The 17,898-nt window shown below is 40.5% G+C and overlaps 2 protein-coding genes across 4 annotated transcripts in view; both read left to right on the top strand.

Moving 5' to 3' along the window:
• The first annotated feature begins 399 nt into the window (after window positions 1-399).
• Window positions 400-17,898, top strand: part of LOC114241622 (UDP-glucosyltransferase 2-like) — a 43,206-nt gene continuing 25,707 nt past the window's right edge. The window contains exons 1-2 of one of the 3 annotated variants that reach the window (XM_028172488.2): window positions 400-654; window positions 12,139-12,294. In XM_028172488.2, coding sequence (XP_028028289.2) covers window positions 12,145-12,294 — 150 coding nt within the window. In that variant the 5' untranslated portion in view covers window positions 400-654; window positions 12,139-12,144. Of the gene's footprint in view, window positions 655-12,120; window positions 12,295-17,898 lie in introns of all 3 variants that reach the window. The other 2 variants (XM_089737848.1, XM_089737849.1) reach the window with 2 other exon arrangements.
• Window positions 596-17,898, top strand: part of LOC114241621 (UDP-glucosyltransferase 2-like) — a 97,083-nt gene continuing 79,780 nt past the window's right edge. The window contains exon 1 of the mRNA XM_089737847.1: window positions 596-654. The gene's annotated coding sequence lies outside the window, so the exon portion shown is untranslated. The remainder of the gene's footprint in view (window positions 655-17,898) is intronic.

Here is a 17,898-nt window from a genome sequence, read left to right as displayed (position 1 = left end):
GAAACAAACAAACAAACAAATCTTTCCTCTTTATAATATTAGTATAGATGTATGAAAAAAGTCCGCGCAATTTTCGTAAAAAGGGATACAAAGTTTTTGCTTCACTTCATAAAGATAACTAGCGACCCGCCCTCGCTTCGCTTCGGAAACTGTAATTTATTATTGATTTCTCCACTATTTAATGGATGTTATTATACATATAAACCATCCTCATCAATCACACATCTATTAAAAAAAACCGCATCAAAATCCGTTGCGTAGTTTTAAAGATTTAAGCATACACAGGGACAGAGAAAGCGACTTTGTTTTATACTATGTAGTGATGATAATACTAGCGAGATTCGCGGTCATTCACATAGATTCTGATCATCATTCACATACTTCATATTTAAGGTCATTCTTTTCGGTCCGACTCGCGGGCCAGTTTAGTTCACATAATACTTTTAGTTCACAGATAATAAATACACTTGACATATGGGATTTTAGTTTGTGTAGTGTACATCCTTCGAACGCGCCGCACGTAGCAACGCTGTGATCATTTTTAAACGCAAGTCTTTTAACGAAAATAATAATAGCATTGATATCGTTTATTTTGTGAAATAATTAGTGACATGTAAACTTGTTATATTTCGATAGTGCATTGAAATTGTTCAGGTAAGTTTAATATTTTTTTCTTCCTACCTATGCTGATTAGCCTTGAGAGGCTATTTCAGCTTCGCCTTGACGTGTAGGTGAGCTCACGAGGCTCAAACCGGGAGTTGTGCTAACACTGGCCCAAGCAAGAGCAGCACTTCGCAGAATCTACCACCGGATCGGAAACGCGACCCACTGAGAAGATCCGGCGAGAAACTCAGTGGGCTGCGTCTATGGGTTAATTCACTTGTCGAGCTCTTCGTCGCAAGCGACGGGTTCGACGAGGACGGTGACCGGTAAGCTTAATAAAACTACAAATTGATATTTAAAACGTTTTGACGAAAAAGCGCTGGTCTGGTATGATCTGGATGTTTTAAGCCATAGCTATGATTAACCACAATTTATGCATGTATTATAATAAGTTGAGGAAAAAGTTTCTTCGCATTTTTCTTAACATTTTTTAATATAGTTTATTTACATTTAACTAAAGTATGTAGGTACCATTTTGTTCGATAACTTTTTGCCATCTTGTAGGTAGGGACATGATCCCATTGCTATAGAAATTTTGGGGCTTCTGATCAAAATACCGCGACAATTTGTTTTGGCTGTCCTCTCGTGATGTTAGCCTGACACTGTCTAAAAATTCTGAAGAGACCGAAATTTGAAGGTGCAAGGTCAGGACTATACGGCGGATGCATTCACACGTCTCAGCCAAGCTCTCTTAATTTTTGCTGAGTGGCTAAAGATATGTGAGGTCTAGCGTTATCATGATGAAAAACCACACTCCTTCTGTTGAATAATTCTGGCCGCTTTCTCTCAACTTCTTGCTTTAATCTCATCAATTGTACGCAGTAGAGTTCAGAATCGATAGTCCTGCCTGGTGCTTAAACCAAATAACCTATTACCGCTCGATCGTGTGTCAGCAATAGGATCAAACATCTTCAACGGGTGTCCTTGAGATGTTAGGTTTCCTTCGGAAGCGCTCGGGCAGCTGTTAGCAAATCCCATCCCTCCCGGCTGAGGCCGTGCTCACTGACATATCCTGGTGAAACTGGAAAGGCATCCTTGTCCAAAGTCACTTAAAAAAGAAGTAATAATTGTCGTTTAAACATAATTGTAATCCTTTTTGAAGTATATCCACTATAATTTTTAATATAAACGTTATTAATATGATATTCCTAAACTAAGGGAATATTATAGCTACGCACGGTTTGGTAGGTCAGCTTAGTAGCGGTAGTGCTTAGTAAAAATTGATTGATTTATTAACGAAAATTCTAGAATACATACAGAGGTGCACACCTCATCTGTCATGAGACAAAAGAAGAGACTTTTTATCGAAATCGTCGCGTAAATTTTACAAAATTCCTAATCAATCCTAATTTGAGGCCGGATGACGATGCATGATTTGTTCCCATTATCTAATAAGCTATCCACAGGTAGCGCAATGCAATAAGTATCTAGAGTCGGCATCATTGCGCCATTTCGAGAAGGCGGCGCGACATGGAAATCCTCTTGTCGTGGCCGCTGGGAATTACATACCCGATCCTGTAGACCGAATGGTAAACAGTCGACGTCGCCCTAAGCACGTCATTACGGAACCTGCCGATACATTAACGGTGCTTTTAGGTACCACAAGCACCGGTCACCGTCCTCGTCGAACCCGTCGCTTGCGACGAAGGGTTCGACGTGTGAATTAGCCCATAGACACAGCCCACTGAGTTTCTCGCCGGATATTCTCAATGGGTCGCGTTTCCGATCCGGTGGTAGATTCTGCGAAGCACTGCTCTTGCTAGGGCCCGTGTTAGCAACACTCTGGTTTGAGCCCCGTGAGCTCTCATAGCCTCTCAAGGCAAGCATAGGTAGGGAAAAAAAGCAATGCATTATTCACACATTACATCATACGATATGATTGGTATCAAAATATACGTGAAAATTTTTCGTGATCTACAATCTAGTATCTAATATTACACAAACCTCACTTTAATATAATAATATGTATGTGTAAACAAACAAAAACACAAAATTTTCCTTCCTTCGTATTCTATCATTTATTTGTCGAACAAATTCTTTGTTAAATATTCTTAAGATGCTCTTTGACTGGCTTTAGGCTTATCAATAGAACGTTCTGGAAATATGAATGAACATTATTTTAAAACGGAGTTCTTACCACATTATTTTAATGACTTCACGATTACGTGTGGATCTAAATCGTAAAATAATTGTGTTCTTATTGATGTAACCGCGAAAGCTAAAAAAACAATTTTGGAAATAATATTTTAAACTATGTAATTTCAAAATAGTAGGTTCTCAATTTGAATGTATTTTTGTTTTAACTCAGAACGCTTTTGTTTAAGAGTTGTTGCTTCTCGTTAGATCCAATTACATGAACATCCAACCATTTTTGACTTATTAATGTATATTTAAATTTGTTCCACTGCATTCATAATAATCTGATTTTATTTCGTTGAGTTTATTTTCTTATATGTTGAAGTGTCAATAACGTAACAAAATTTAATAATGATTAATAGAAAATGAATCTTAAATGTAATTGTTAAGATCGAATTTCGCTTGTACGAGCACCAGTGTCGCTAAAAACCCACATTTAGATTTATTTTGTAGTTTTTTGGCGGGAACGCAAAGCATAGTTGTATGAAATGTTTCTTTTCTTAATTTAATGTTTCTTAGGTTTTAAATATGTAACAATGATGATTTATTTAACATATTTAGTACCTATCTGTAGAATTGCCAGTGTTTTTTCCAGTATTTTAAGGTTAAAATCGCTAGACGTCGCGTCGATCCAATAAGTTCATTGAACTCTTAGTAAATTTCGAGGATTTTATTGAGAGAGCTCGGTAAGCCATTGTTTATATAAAACCGAGACTTCGACCGAAGATTCAAAGTCACCGAGGACAGTCACACTTCGATGTCAACTTTTAAACAATTGAAAAATCGCGTATTCATTATCTAAGAATCATCATTTAGAACGAAAAACATGTTTGTATTTATCATTCATGCTGTTAAACGCACAAGGTCTTAAGTAACAAAATTACGAATAAGAAAATGGTCTTTCTATGCTAGAAACTAAAGACTAGTTTTGTTGTTTATTTAAAAGCAAATAATGTCTGATAGAAATGACCCTGAAATTGCCAATTTGTTTAGCATTTAGTAACAATGCTTGTCGGCGTCGCCAAAAACACGTCATTGCAGATCCTCCCGATCTATTAACGGTGCTTTTAGGTACCACAAGCACCGGTCACCGTCCTCGTCGAACCCATCGCTTGCGACGAAGGGCTCGACGAGCGAATTAACCCACAGACACAGCCCACTGAGTTTCTCGCCGGATCTTCTCAGTGGGTCGCGTTTCCGATCCGGTGGTAGATTATGCGAAGCACTGCTCTTGCTAGGGCTAGTGTTAGCAACACTCCGGTTTGAGCCTCGTGAGCTCACCTACATGTTAGGGCGAAACTGAAATAACCTCTCAAGGATATCAGCATAGGCAGGAAAAAAAGATGCCAGACAGACCGACCTTCGAACGAACATCACCGAAGATCACCGAAGATCACCGAAGAAACGCGACGAGTAGTATAGACATCAGCGCCTCCGCGGAATATTAATGAAAAATTGAAGTTGTAGTAGGAATATTGAAGACACCATTGAAAAGATCATCGGTTATATTGAATATCTATACTAATATTATAAAGCTGAAGAGTTTGTTTGTTTGAACGCGCTAATCTCAAGTTAAGGGTCCGGTAAATGTTGTTGGAAAAGTCCGCGGAATCGTCATGAACTTATTAAGATGAAGTTTTTGTTAAGGAAATTTATTAATATATTATTTTTAATACTGTATAAACTATTATATGTATGTATCTATTTGTGTATGTATGTATATGTGATTGTGTATATATGTATGTGTATACTTTTTTTTGTGTATGTATTTGTAAATTAATATAAATTTCATTGCACCTACCACTATTCACTCTGCACTACCTTTGTTTGACTGGTAGAGAATGCCTTAGGCATTAAGTCCGCCAATGTACATTTTACATGAAGTGAAATAAATAAATAAATAATCTCAGGAACTACTGGACCGATTTGAAAAATTCTTTCAGTATTAGATAGTCCATTTATTGAGGAAGGCTATAGGCTCTATAATATAATAGACCAATACAATAGGAGCACCACTAAAGAATGTTTCAAAATAGGGGTTTAAATAGCTCCTTAACATTCTATAATTCAAAAATATCTTCACTTTTTATGCCAAAGTAACTATTCCGCGCGGACGGAGCCGCGGGCAAAAGCTAGTATTGAATATAGAAGAATTCGGTTTTATTGACAAGTTCGGTCGACTCGGCTTACGTTTAGTAGCGAAAAGTTTTGAGTTTGATTTTGAGTGAGCTTGTGGGATAGGCACCTTTTTTTTTTGCTTAGATGGGTGGACGAGCTCACAGCCCACCTGGTATTAAGTGGTTACTGGAGCCCATAGACATCCACAACGTAAATGCGCCACCCACCTTGAGATATAAGTTCTAAGGTCTCAAGTATAGTTACAACGGCTGCCCCACCCTTCAAACCGAAACGCATTACTGCTTCACGGCAGAAATAGGCAGGGTGGAGGTACCCACCCGTGCGGACTCACAAGAGGTCCTACTACCAGTAAATAGGCACGAGTAATCGCCACGAGACGGGCACCCGGCGTCTTATAAGATTGTCAAGAAATCTTATAAGATCAATAAACCCTGGACGGGTTGACGTCACTCGCCTTATTGACACGTGTGACGTATTGCGTACCCAACACCTATTGTCTTAGTATTGCTATCGTAATAAGAGCTCTATCGCTGTTTGAATTGATTCGCAAACAAAATATTTATCCAACGTAAACAAATCACGATAAGCGATAAGATAATATCGCGTGTAGTGTGCACTCGACAATTAAGTCGGTATCTGTGTGCTTAGTGCGAGTTTTTTAACGCTCTCGATAGCGTAAAAGTTAATTCAAATTTATAATATGGAGTTAAAACGTTCACGTACGTTTGCTGCTAGGGACGCTGTTCCAACAACATACAAATTTGACTTTTACGCTATCGAGAGCGTTAAAAACTCGCATTAACCACTCTGGTAAAGATCGTATGAATCGGCTGGATGCAGGCTACGTCGGACTAAGAATTAAGTCGAATTAACAAAATAAGCAACTCTTTTAGGGGGCTGGGTGTACAGCTTTTCAACAAGATCCCACAAAACGTTCAACTACTACCTGTTCATAGATTTAAGAAAACTGTCAAGGAACGTTTGTGCAACAAGGCATATTATAAAGTTAAGGATTTTTTACTAGATGGCACCACGTGGGAATGAGGCGTTCGCTCCTGGCCTTTTCATTTTTCATTATTATTATTATTTATTTGAATTGTATTTTTTTGACTTGTTTTTTTGTATACTGTAAATATGTTTTCTTGTTTAAAAAAAAAAAGAAAATAGTTGAGAAAATACAAAAAAAAAAAAAAGCCCGCTGAGTCTGTTTCGCCGGTTCTTCTCAGGACTGTGGCTTTTTTTGGAATCGGTGGTAGAGTTAACATTTTCTTTTACATTTTGACATTCAACAAGTGTGTTTTTGATGACATCCAAGTTGAAATAAATGATTTTGAATTTGAATTTGACTGATTATTGCCCAGCTGTGGACGTATGTGGGCTGAATAAATATTGATAGAGCATTTCGAAGGAATATAATAATATTTGACTAGTATAATTATCTGAGCTAAGCGAAGACCTTCCACCGAGCGACTGAACTTGCTCGGTCGGAATGGTAGTGAACTTTTACGCTGTCGAGAACGTTAAAAACGTAATCATTGTGATGATTTAAGAAGGCACAGCACACAAGCGTGATTCGAAGCTGCAAGTGCGTTATCACCTCCCTCCAAGTGGAACACCTCCCTATCTGAGTGAATTTGTTCTTTATGATTTATTCTATGGGAAATACTCGGAAGAAGTGTATGAGACGACCCATGGTCGCATACGACACATTAAATTAACGTTAATTTTAAAACATGAATTTGTTTTCGTTAAGTATTTGATTTTGATTTAAATTGGATTTTGTCGGAATATTAGAGCGAAGATACAAAATGATTGTATCCTCATCGGGCTGACAAGCCCAAAACTGGCAGACGTCAAATGTTATAGGATGACGGATTAAAGTCAAACGTTGATTGTTACTGTGAGGTCATTTTAATAGGTAGAAGCCGCGCCATTATAGAAACGTCCCGATCCTGCGGACAGAATGGAAAGCAGTCGACGTCGTCCAAAACACGTCATCTCGGATCCTCCCGATCCACTAACGGTGCTTTTAGGTACTTCAAGCACCGGTCACCGTTCTCGTCGAACCCGTCGCTTGCGACGAAGGGCTCGACGAGTAAATTAACTCTCAGACACAGCCCACTGAGTTTCTCGTCGGATCTTCTCAGTGGGTCGCGTTTCCGATCCGGTGTTAGATTCTGCGAAGCACGACTCTTGCTAGGGTTCGTGTTAGCATCGTAGTCAGGTTTGAGCCCCGTGAGCTCACCTACAAACGTTAGGGCGAAGCTGAAATAGCCTCTCAAGGCTATCAGCACAGGTAGGAAAAAAAATATATATAGAAACGAATCTAAAACGGCGGCGGCGATCATGCGCTCTCACTCTAAACTATTGCTGTCTTTAGTCGCACACGGCGCGTATTGCATGCACAAAAAATATCAATTCTGACGTTGTTGTTAAGTTCGAGTTTTTTCACTTTTGCGTTGTGCAGATGACTGACAGCAAAAGTGTTTACGCAAGTTGCATCCCAGATGAGACACCTCCCCCTCTGCCAGGGCTTAAAGTAAAGTAAAGTACATTCTCATTTGTTTTTTTTATGTTTTTTACAATAAAAAACTTTGTCTTTCTATCTTTCTTTTTATTTGTAGACCCTACCATCTGTCAGTGCAGATACATAGACGCCATTTTCGATTCGCTTCTTTATTGGCACTTATTAAAATGACCTCACAGTAACAATCAACGTTGGACTTTAATCAGTCATTCATGTTTTAAAAACTATTTTTGAAATAACCTCAAAATCACTTTTGTTTAAAAGTTATGTAAAAATTGAAGCACTAGTAGCAAAATAACATTGGTTGTGTGAAGCAATAGAGTCTATTGTTGTTTTTTTTTTAATTAGCTAGGAGCGCGACACAATAACCTTTTTATCGTGGCCGCCGATAATTATATATGGTCTGAAACTGACCGACTGCATATTCTTGTATTCATATTTCTTTGTACACAGATCGCGGATAATATTTTAATTTTCAACGCAGCACACTTTATTCTTTTTCTTTCCTACCTATGCTGATAGCCTTGAGAAGCTATTTCAGCTTCTCCTTGACGTTTAGGTGAGCTCACGGGGCTCAAACCAGAGTGCTGTTAACACTGGCCCTAGCAAGATCAGTGCTTGGCAGAATCTAACACCGGATCGGAAACGCGACCCACTGAGAAGATCCGACGTGAAACTCAGTGGGCTGCGTCTATGGGTTAATTCACACGAGGACTGTGACCGGACTTTATCAATATATTAATACGTGAAGCAGAAACTTTGTATCCCTTTTTACGAAAATTGCGCGGACGGAGGAGTATGAAATTTTCCACACTTATAGAGAATATAGAGAAGAAGTGCACAATGCTAATATTTTTTTTAAATAATGCATATAAGATACATTAAATCAATAAAGAAAACATTACACTCACTACAGACCATGTATTTGACGCACACACGCATGCATACTATTTATTGTTAAACTTTTGTTCTTGACGTCCGTTGTCAAATTGAGAATACATTAAATACACTGAAATTAAATATTATTTGTCTTTGTTAATATTTTTTATAGTGTAGTCTTGGCGAAATTTGTGATTATAGAAGTATAAAATACAATCATAATAGTGTACAAACTTACAATTCCAATTAATTATAGTCGAATTTCGACTACTGCGGGACCTCTATAGTCGGATTTTTAATTAGACGAAGCCAGCTGACAGTAGCTAATGTCACTTTGTGAAATAATGTTGCTATATTTAAAGTAATAGTGATGCGTTCAGTTCTCGTTCAATCACATAAATGAACAATGAGTGTGAAGAGTTAATCATTAATTTCAAACTATAAAAGAATATTATTTATATTTTACAATAAAATTGTATTAAAGTGCTCCAATATAATAATTTGATACTAGTAGTATGTAACTACAATCAGTTTTTTTTATTTTCATTACCTATGTACCTATAATTGTTATATTTTATACATCTATAGTTTCAACTATATGATGCATTGGAAATAGGACAGTCTTACAAGCTTCCTCGCAATGTTTTTCTTAATGTTTAAAACACTCGGTATTCAGTACAGGTAGATACCATAGGAACATAATGTTTCGTCGAAAACTCGTTGGTATGTACAAAGCACGGCTAAAATTCGAACCCCGTGCCCGATATCGGCAGTTCGGCACACTAACTATTCACTAGACAATCGAGGCAATATCATTAATTCAGGAGTTTTTTCAATCGTTCACTTTGTCACAACACTATTTTTATTTCATCAAAAACTGACAACACAGTAAACGTCAGTTGACTTCGTCTAATAAAAGATCCGACTATAGTTCTGTTTAAAACTGCTATATTCATATCATTTCCACTTCCTACACTAGCGATATTTTGGCGAGTCTTCCAACAATCACTTTCTTTGAACGGGTGGCCGCTTTTTCAACTTGTTCCATTTATAAGACGGTTCTCCTTACTTCTACCTCTCCATATACATATCGACGCTCGTATCCGAACCTTCAAGATTATAGCAACAGCGTGCCGCCGCGCCGTGATTATTATTTTTTATTGCTTATATGGGCGGACGAGCCTCACAGCCCACCCGGTGCCCAGTGGTTACTGGAGCCTATAGACATCTACAACGTAAATGCGCCACCCACCTTGAGATATAAGTTCTAAGGTCTCAGTATAGTTACAACGGCTGCCCTACCCTTTAAACCGAAACGCGTTACTGTTTCACGGCAGAAATAGGCAGGGCAGTGGTACCTATACGCGCGGACTCGCAAGAGATCCTACCACAAGTAAAAAAATAATATCTATAAGATTTAGTTTTTTTCCACTATTCTTTTTCTTGCAGCTTTAAAGTAGGTATTATAATAGTGGCTTATCAATAGCTCAGATAGTCTGTGATAGTGCACAAGTGCGATAGAGGGACAATCACTTGACGTATCTCCTCGGGTTGAAACAAAAAGTTCATTGAACTCACAGTAAATTCCGATCATTTGACTGAGACTTCGATCAATTCGAAGGACTGAGATGTAATAATTTTTTTTTCTTTTTTTTTTCTTTCGCGCCTGGGCCGAACTTCCTACGAGGTTCACGCGCCTAGGGGGCGCGCGGGGTATGTGGGACTCAACGATCTGCAAGGTGTTGGAAGCAGACCGCGGGCCCAAGGAATTTTAGGGCCCACCCACTAAACGACTCCCCTGCACTCTTACACCTGACGTCCGATCTCCATCCGGGGTCAAAACCTGGTCAGAGTAGGGGGGTTCCCGAGGTCAACACTACAACCAGACACGCGGCGCCACCCCGAGAACGCCTGACTGACGGGTCGTCGAGGCGATAGTCGACGACCAACGACGTCGGTTTCCGCGGTACGACGGCCCTACCAGGCCGCCCGGGCGATGCCGCTGGTGTTCCGGGATACCCCACTGGGCCAGAACCAGCCTGCCGGGTCGGAACGCGATACACCGCCGACCGGGTTGTTCACAGTATGTTCGGCGACGACAGAGACGACGAAAATGCGGACCGCATCGCAGTCCGCAGCCGCCGACGCGCCGTCCCGTCCTCCTGGTGCCAGCGCGCTAGAGTGACGGTAGCGTGCGGCGCAGTCTCAGCCCCCTTAGGTCGCACCGTGACCATCACCGGGAGGAGACTGCCTCCTCGTAGGGGCCGGAGCTGGAAAAACGCCCTCCTCCGACTCCCGGCTCGGCGGCGGCGGTACGGCGCCGAGAGGGAGGAAGAGCTCTTCCTCTCCCGTGAGATGTTATTTCACTTAATCCAACATCATGGGTGTTGTCTTCGTCATTCCTTAGATACCGTTTCACTTTTCATACAACAGACATTGGCTGTGGCTTTTATTCAAGGTTTTATGGAACAGGTTATCTTTGCTAGTGTAATGGAAGAATCAAATAATAAATTATAGTTTTAAAAAAAAAAACTAACAAAATACGCTTTTATAGAAAATCCAATTAAAAAATAGAAAATAAATTTTAATAAATTTGAATCTTTTTTTTTTATTAACAAAAAGTCAAATCAAAGTAATTTAACATAACTCAACCCACACAGTAGAACAGATCTTCCCACGCGCTTGAAGGAGGCACAGTCCCCAAGATACTGGCTACGTTGCCTCGTTGGACAGCCAGACTCACTCTCTATGCAAAGTACCAGCCAGCCTTAGCAGCATGTGTAACCTCCTCCTTTGAATTAAAAATAGTGTAAGAAGAAATTATTTTACTGTAAAAAAAAACGTGGGTTGCATGGTATCAGTACTTATAAATATTTTATGAACAGATATGAGTAGAAGGGTTATTTTGATAATATCTTGAAAAGCATTTTTAACAATAAAATCATTGTTTCTTACACTATTTTTAATTCAATTTTATAAAAAATATTTTCTATTTTTAGTTGTATTTTCTATAAGAGCGTATTTTGTTAGTTTTTTTAAATCACACCCTGTCCTGCGGCTCCGACTTATAATTCAATACATGGGAACCAGAGACAAATCAAATTTTGTACGTTCCAATAAATACATGGATATGTAGATATTTGGTATTATAACCAACGAAACAGAACACGTCACACTAACGGTGCTTTTAGGTACCTCAAGCACCGGTCATCGTTCTCGTCGAACCCGTAGCTTGCGATGAAGGGCTCGACGAGTAAATTAACCCACAGACACAGCCCACTGAGTTTCTCGCCGGATCTTTTCAGTGGGCTGCATTTCCGATCCGGTGGTAGATTCTGCGGAGCACTGCTCATGCTAGGGTTCATGTTAGCAACATCGTCAGGTTTGAACCCCGTGAGCTCACCTACTAGCCCGGCGACGCTGACATGGTCTCTCTAGACCATCAGCTTAGGTAGGAAAAAAAATATATAGTGGTCATTAACTGAGATTTTTTCTGTGGACTTTTTGGAGGATCCCAAGAAGTTATGTCCAGCGGCTTTGTTTCATTTTCCTACATTTGTGCATTTTCACAGACATTGAACAGTTAATAAACCACCATTATTACACATTTAAACCTGAAGAACACTAAATAGACAAAATAAAACAAATCACACAACTTCACTCCTCGCGTTCGCGCCAAAAAGTCCCCCAAAAAGTCTCAAACAAAAACATCACAGTATATACATAGTACTAACAAAAACTACATAATATATTTACTCTGTGACTTGTGACCACAGAGAACATAAATATTACAGACAGACATGAGGTGTCTCGGACTGCTTCTCTTCTTGGTGTGCGTGGTGACGTCAGCGCGCGCGTACCACGTGCTCTGCGTGTTCCCGATACCTTCACGCAGCCACAACTCCCTCGGCAAAGGGGTAGTCGATGCCTTGCTTGGAGCTGGCCACGAGGTTCGTTTTTTTAATTAGTCATTTTTAATGAAAGTCAATACTTGCTGGTGGCAGGATGTCTTGTGAGTTCGCACGGGTAGGTACCACCGCCTTACCTATTTCTGCCGTGAAGCAGTGATGCGTTTCGGTCTGAAGGGTAGGGCAGCCGTTGTAAGTGAGATATTAGAACTTATATATCAAGGTGAATTTTCTTAAAAAATGCGAAGTAATTTTTTCCCCAACCTATTATGTCCATTGACTTCAGTTAGAACTTCACTTCAGGATCGTGCACTATGAGTTCGAGGCCTACAGTGATTTCGTATTATTATTACAATGTTTAATTGCTAACGGTTGGTAATACCGAAATCGAAGAACCTATTCAAATAGAACTCCTTACTTCTATGTTAACCTGGTACTTTGAAAGATATTGTTACGCGCTGGGGTTCGGGATAAATAAATGTTCTACCAAAGTACAACTTGAAACTGTATTCAACACTTTAAAACACTCAATTTGCTTCTTCCGCTTAGCTTCAGGTGATCCGTTCTGTTATATATCCCTACCAAACCCTAAACTGCTGACACCCTCGAACCGCTGACTAGACGGTCCGAGGTAGAGACTTGATAGGAGACCGGAGAATGGGCAGTAGTCAGTGAACTGTGTTACAGTACGGGTGCGGCTGCCGGGACTACTCTGAGTGTCATTATCCATATTGTTCAAAATCCAATAAACAGTTGTATCCTAAGAGTTTTCCTTTTTTAAAACGACCTCAGAGAGAATTCCCATAACAAATTGGTGGCAGCGGTGGGATGCGAAAATCGCCAGTTCGCGCATCCTAAAAACATAAAACTAAAACTTTATAAACTGTGCCGTGCCCGGTGAAAAGTGAACAAAACTTCAAGTGCTAACAGTTCATCAAATCCACTCGAAGAAGAGAATCTAATATAAAGAAGAAGACCATAATCTCAACATCCAAATCCAAGAACGCTCAAACATCAGTGCAGAAATTCGAATATCCATCTGCAAATAAGAATCATCGAAATACGACATCCACGTCCAGACGTCGCCTTATCGCTCCGGAATGCACCGAGTTGCAGTTTTGAGCTGCGTTATCTTAAACCTGTAAGTCTCTGGTCATTGCAAATTAATAATTAAGTTAGAGATCCTTGACAGAAAATAAAACCATTTTATATTTTATGTTAAAATTGTCTATGTCCGAATTAAAATTAAAATAACTTTAATTGTAGTTGATAGATCTTGATGACACTGTTTATTAATTTCTTTAAATATCAAAACATCAAATTGTTTCATCGTAATGGTTAAGGGTGCCACAATATCAAAGTCCGAAGACAATAAATTACACTTAGACATCCCAGATTCATCTCCATCCCCCGAACCGGTAGAGTCGCCTAGGGTGACAAGGTCAACTTCTGTACAGCATATTAATATGGAGTTAAACACATTATTTAAATTTATCAAATCCTATGACGGTTGTCGTGAAACACTAAACTCGTTCTTAATAAATTGCACTAACGCCCATGATTTGGCTACGGAACCACAAAAACCTATATTGTTTAAATATATTCTAAGTCAACTCCAAGGTAAAGCGGAGCTTGCTTGCTCGGTCAAGGACTTTACATCCTGGGACCAACTCAGAGAATTCTTGAGAACACAATTCTCGGAACAAAAACATTATACTCATCTACTAGCCGAGCTTCAAGAGAGTAAACAAGGCCCGCAAGAAAACGTCAGTCAATTCGCACTCAGAGTAGAATCGTGTTTATCACAACTGCTGACAGAGGTCTCCCTAGCATGTAACAATAAAAAAGCGGAAATCGTAGGACGCACCGCAGCGATGGAAGACCTTGCATTACACCACTTTTTGATGGGTCTACATCCACAATTGTCAAATATAGTAAGGTGTCGCAGCCCCAAAAACTTAAATACAGCTATAAGTCTCGCTATTTCAGAAGAAAGAATCCAACTAATGCTATATAAAAGATTTATCCCTCAACCTGATCCAAGAACAAATACTAACAACATTAGGCGACCACCGCCGAGATTCCATCAACCCAGATATCCTTCACCGCGTTTTCCTGCTATTCAACAACGCATGCCTACTCCTGATCCACGAGGTCAAATTCAAAATGCATTCTGTAGGTATTGCAAAACGATAGGACACGATATACAAGATTGCAAGAAGCGAGAATTCTACAATAACCGCTATAATGTGCAACCACACAATAGACCTTCAGGATCGAATCCTAATTATAACTTTAGAAACGTAAACTACGTAGAGGAAATAGTAGATGAAAATGTAAAATATCCCGAAGCTTTAAACGAATAGACGTCCCGTTAAGGTGTCGCACAAGAGAGCTAAGGCCAGACACCATTAAAGTCGTTACACAACAGGGTAACCAGCCCCAAACCGGAAACGCACAAATATTAAAAAATGAAGTCGTTACACAACAGGGTAACCAGCCCCAAACCGGAAACGCACAAATATCCAAAATAAAGTCGTTACACAACAGGGTAACCAGCCCCAAATCGGAAACGCACAAATATCAAAAAAATAAAGTCGTTACACAACAGGGTAACCAGCCCCAAATCGGAAACGCACAAATATCCAAAATAAAGTCGTTACACAACAGGGTAACCAGCCCCAAAACGGAAACGCACAAATATCAAAAAAATAAAGTCGTTACACAACAGGGTAACCAGCCCCAAATCGGAAACGCTCAAATATCCAAAACCGAAAATCCTATTCAAATAAATAAAGAAAATAAGAATCCAACATCCATATATGAAATTAATATCGATACCACGAAAAAATTACTACCACACGTCCTAGTTCATACACAAATTTCGGATATCCCTATAACCCTTTTACTTGATTCCGGTTCAGCCATATGCTTATTAAAGGAAACATGTATACTTAAATATCCGTCACTCACGAAGGAAGTTGTCCAACTTGAACGGTCGAATGACTACTTGAACGGTCGAAGGTCACTTGAACATCTTATATAAGAACGGTCATTTATTATTCGTTCTGTTTCGTCTTTTTGTATGTCTGTCTTTTCAGAAGTCAAAAAATGTACTGCGTCGCTGCTGGTCACGTACGCCCTCGTTCCATTTATTTTTGAATTATTTTCAAATGTCTGTCTTAGTCTGTCTATGTGTAGTCATTATAGGTTTTATGTCTTGTCAATGAGGTTGCACGCCACGACATCCCCACCTCCAGTACCAGAAGGCTGGTACTCAAGATGAGGAGTGTACGTCCAACCTGCACAGTTTCGTCGCCGGTCTTGTGTAGAGTCCATGTCTGGTCCGAACTTTAGCAACGCGAACCATGTTGTCCTTACCAGGGAAGACCTGCTCGATCTTGCCAAGCGGCCACTGGTTGCGGGGTAGCTGGGAGTCAACAACAACTACGACGTCACCAATCGCCAGTGGTCTGTCAGAATCTCTGTACCATTTGTCTCGTCGTGTCAAAGTGGGCAAGTACTCCTTGACCCAACGTTTCCAAATCAAGTCTGCAAGTCGTTGAGATTCTCTCCAAGTCCGTTTCAGTAAATCATGGTCCGTAAACATTCCGAAAGGATGGTCAATAAATTCTGTCTTTGATAGTAAAAAATCATTCGGAGTCAAGGGCAAGTCGTCGTCAAAATCAAGAGGTACGTATGTCAGTGGTCTTGAATTCACCATGAATTCGGCCTCAGCCAGGAGTGTCATTAATGTCTGATCGTTAGGTGTTCTGGTCTTGAGCGTTACTCGCAAGCTTGTTTTGACGGATCTCACGAGCCGCTCCCAGCATCCACCCATATGAGGTGCGTCAGGGGCTATGAATCGCCACTCCAAGTGTCGGATGCTACCGAAGGTGATGAGTTCGTCTTTGTCGATAGCTTGTACAGCTCGCTTCAGTTCACGGTCAGCCCCACGAAAGGTAGTCGCGTTGTCGCTGAAAATAATACTTGGACAGCCTCGTCTCGCTATCAGCCGTCTGAGGCTCATCAACACGGAGCTGGTTGTCAAATCGTGAACCAACTCCAGATGGATAGAGCGAACTGTCAGACATGTAAATAGTGCTACCCATCTTTTCTCGTGTCTACGTCCAACCTTCACTATAATTGGACCGAAATAATCTAACCCGGTGTAAGTGAAAGGTCGACTGACCTCCTTCAATCTAACATCTGGTAAATCAGCCATGAGTGGTGGCGAGGGCTTCGCACGACTGTTCTTGCAGAACTGACAGTCATTCCATGTCCATTCCATTCCATGTCCATTCCATTCCATTCATCTTTACTGCATTACGTCCATTTATTATCCAGAATCGTCGTCTCACTTCATGCAGCACACGTTCGCGTCCATTATGTGCTGAGTCCACGTGATACTGCATAAGTTGTAATTTCACATATCTGTCTTTTGGATTCAAAATTATAGGGTGCCTGAAATCGTTATCACCATCTGCTCTGCAGATCCTCCCACGAACACGGAGGATGCCGTCCTTGTCTAAAAATGGTGTAAGTTGACGGAGCGGAGAATCTCGCTTCACTTGTCCGGTTTTCTTGACACTTTCTATATCGTCTGAGAACATTCGTCTTTGGCTTTCTCTAATCCAGATTAGCTCCGCTACTTTAACTTCGTCGGCTATCAACTCACCGTGTCGCTTGCTACTCTTGTGCATCCAGTTGTGTACTGCACGCATAAACCAAGCGGTGCTCCTGATAAGTCTCCAGTATCGGGAAAAACGACTGTCATCGGGTAGCTCTACAGTCATTAAAGTAATTGTGCAAACCTTAACCTCAACGTCGTCAGGGTCCAGACTTATGATAGAATCATCTGGTGGCCAGGTCTCTTTGGGCTCACGTAGAAATGACGGTCCATTCATCCATCGTGTGTTGTCCTCGGCAACAGTCTCCCTTGTGGCGTCATCTGCAGCATTCAGTCCTGAAGGTACCCACCTCCAGTGACTGACCTCAGTCAGCTCAGAAATCTCACTGACGCGATGGGCTACGAAAGGCTTGAAACGGCCACTGTCAGACCTAAGCCAACTTAACACGGTCTTTGAGTCAGACCAGTAGGTCACGGTACTCACGTCTATATTTTTCTTCAAAGTGTGAGCTAGTCTTGCACCCATAAGCGCAGCTTGTAGCTCAAGTCGAGGGATACTCATCACTTTAAGAGGTGCAACACGTGCGCGTGCAATGACAAAAGACACGTGCCATTTGCCATCAGTGGTTTTGTCTCGTAAATATGCCACACTGGCGAAAGCTTTGCTGCTTGCATCGCAAAAAATATGAAGTTCTGGCGGTTCTTGCTTGCCACATCCGTCGTTAAATAACCAACGTGGAGTCCTGAATTCACTGGTCTTTTGAAGCTCAGTCAACCAAGACTGCCATTTTTCAAACTGGCTAAGCTCAACTTCGTCATCCCAACCAACATTTGACTTCCATATGGTCTGCAGCAGAATACGACCCTTCACGGTGACGTAAAGCAAAAAACCTAACGGGTCAAATAGAGACATAATAAGTCTCATCACTTCGCGTTTAGTCGGTCTTTTAATGCCTGTCTTAATAGCTTCGCTCACCTTCGGGAACTTCAAATGAAATAGAAATTCGTCAGTCTCT

The sequence above is a fragment of the Bombyx mandarina genome, chromosome 24, assembly GCF_030267445.1.
Source record: "Bombyx mandarina strain Sakado chromosome 24, ASM3026744v2".
NCBI classification, from domain to species: Eukaryota; Metazoa; Arthropoda; class Insecta; order Lepidoptera; family Bombycidae; genus Bombyx; species Bombyx mandarina.
Note: the sequence above shows the minus strand (reverse complement) of the source record. Positions and strands in the feature narration are given on the sequence as shown.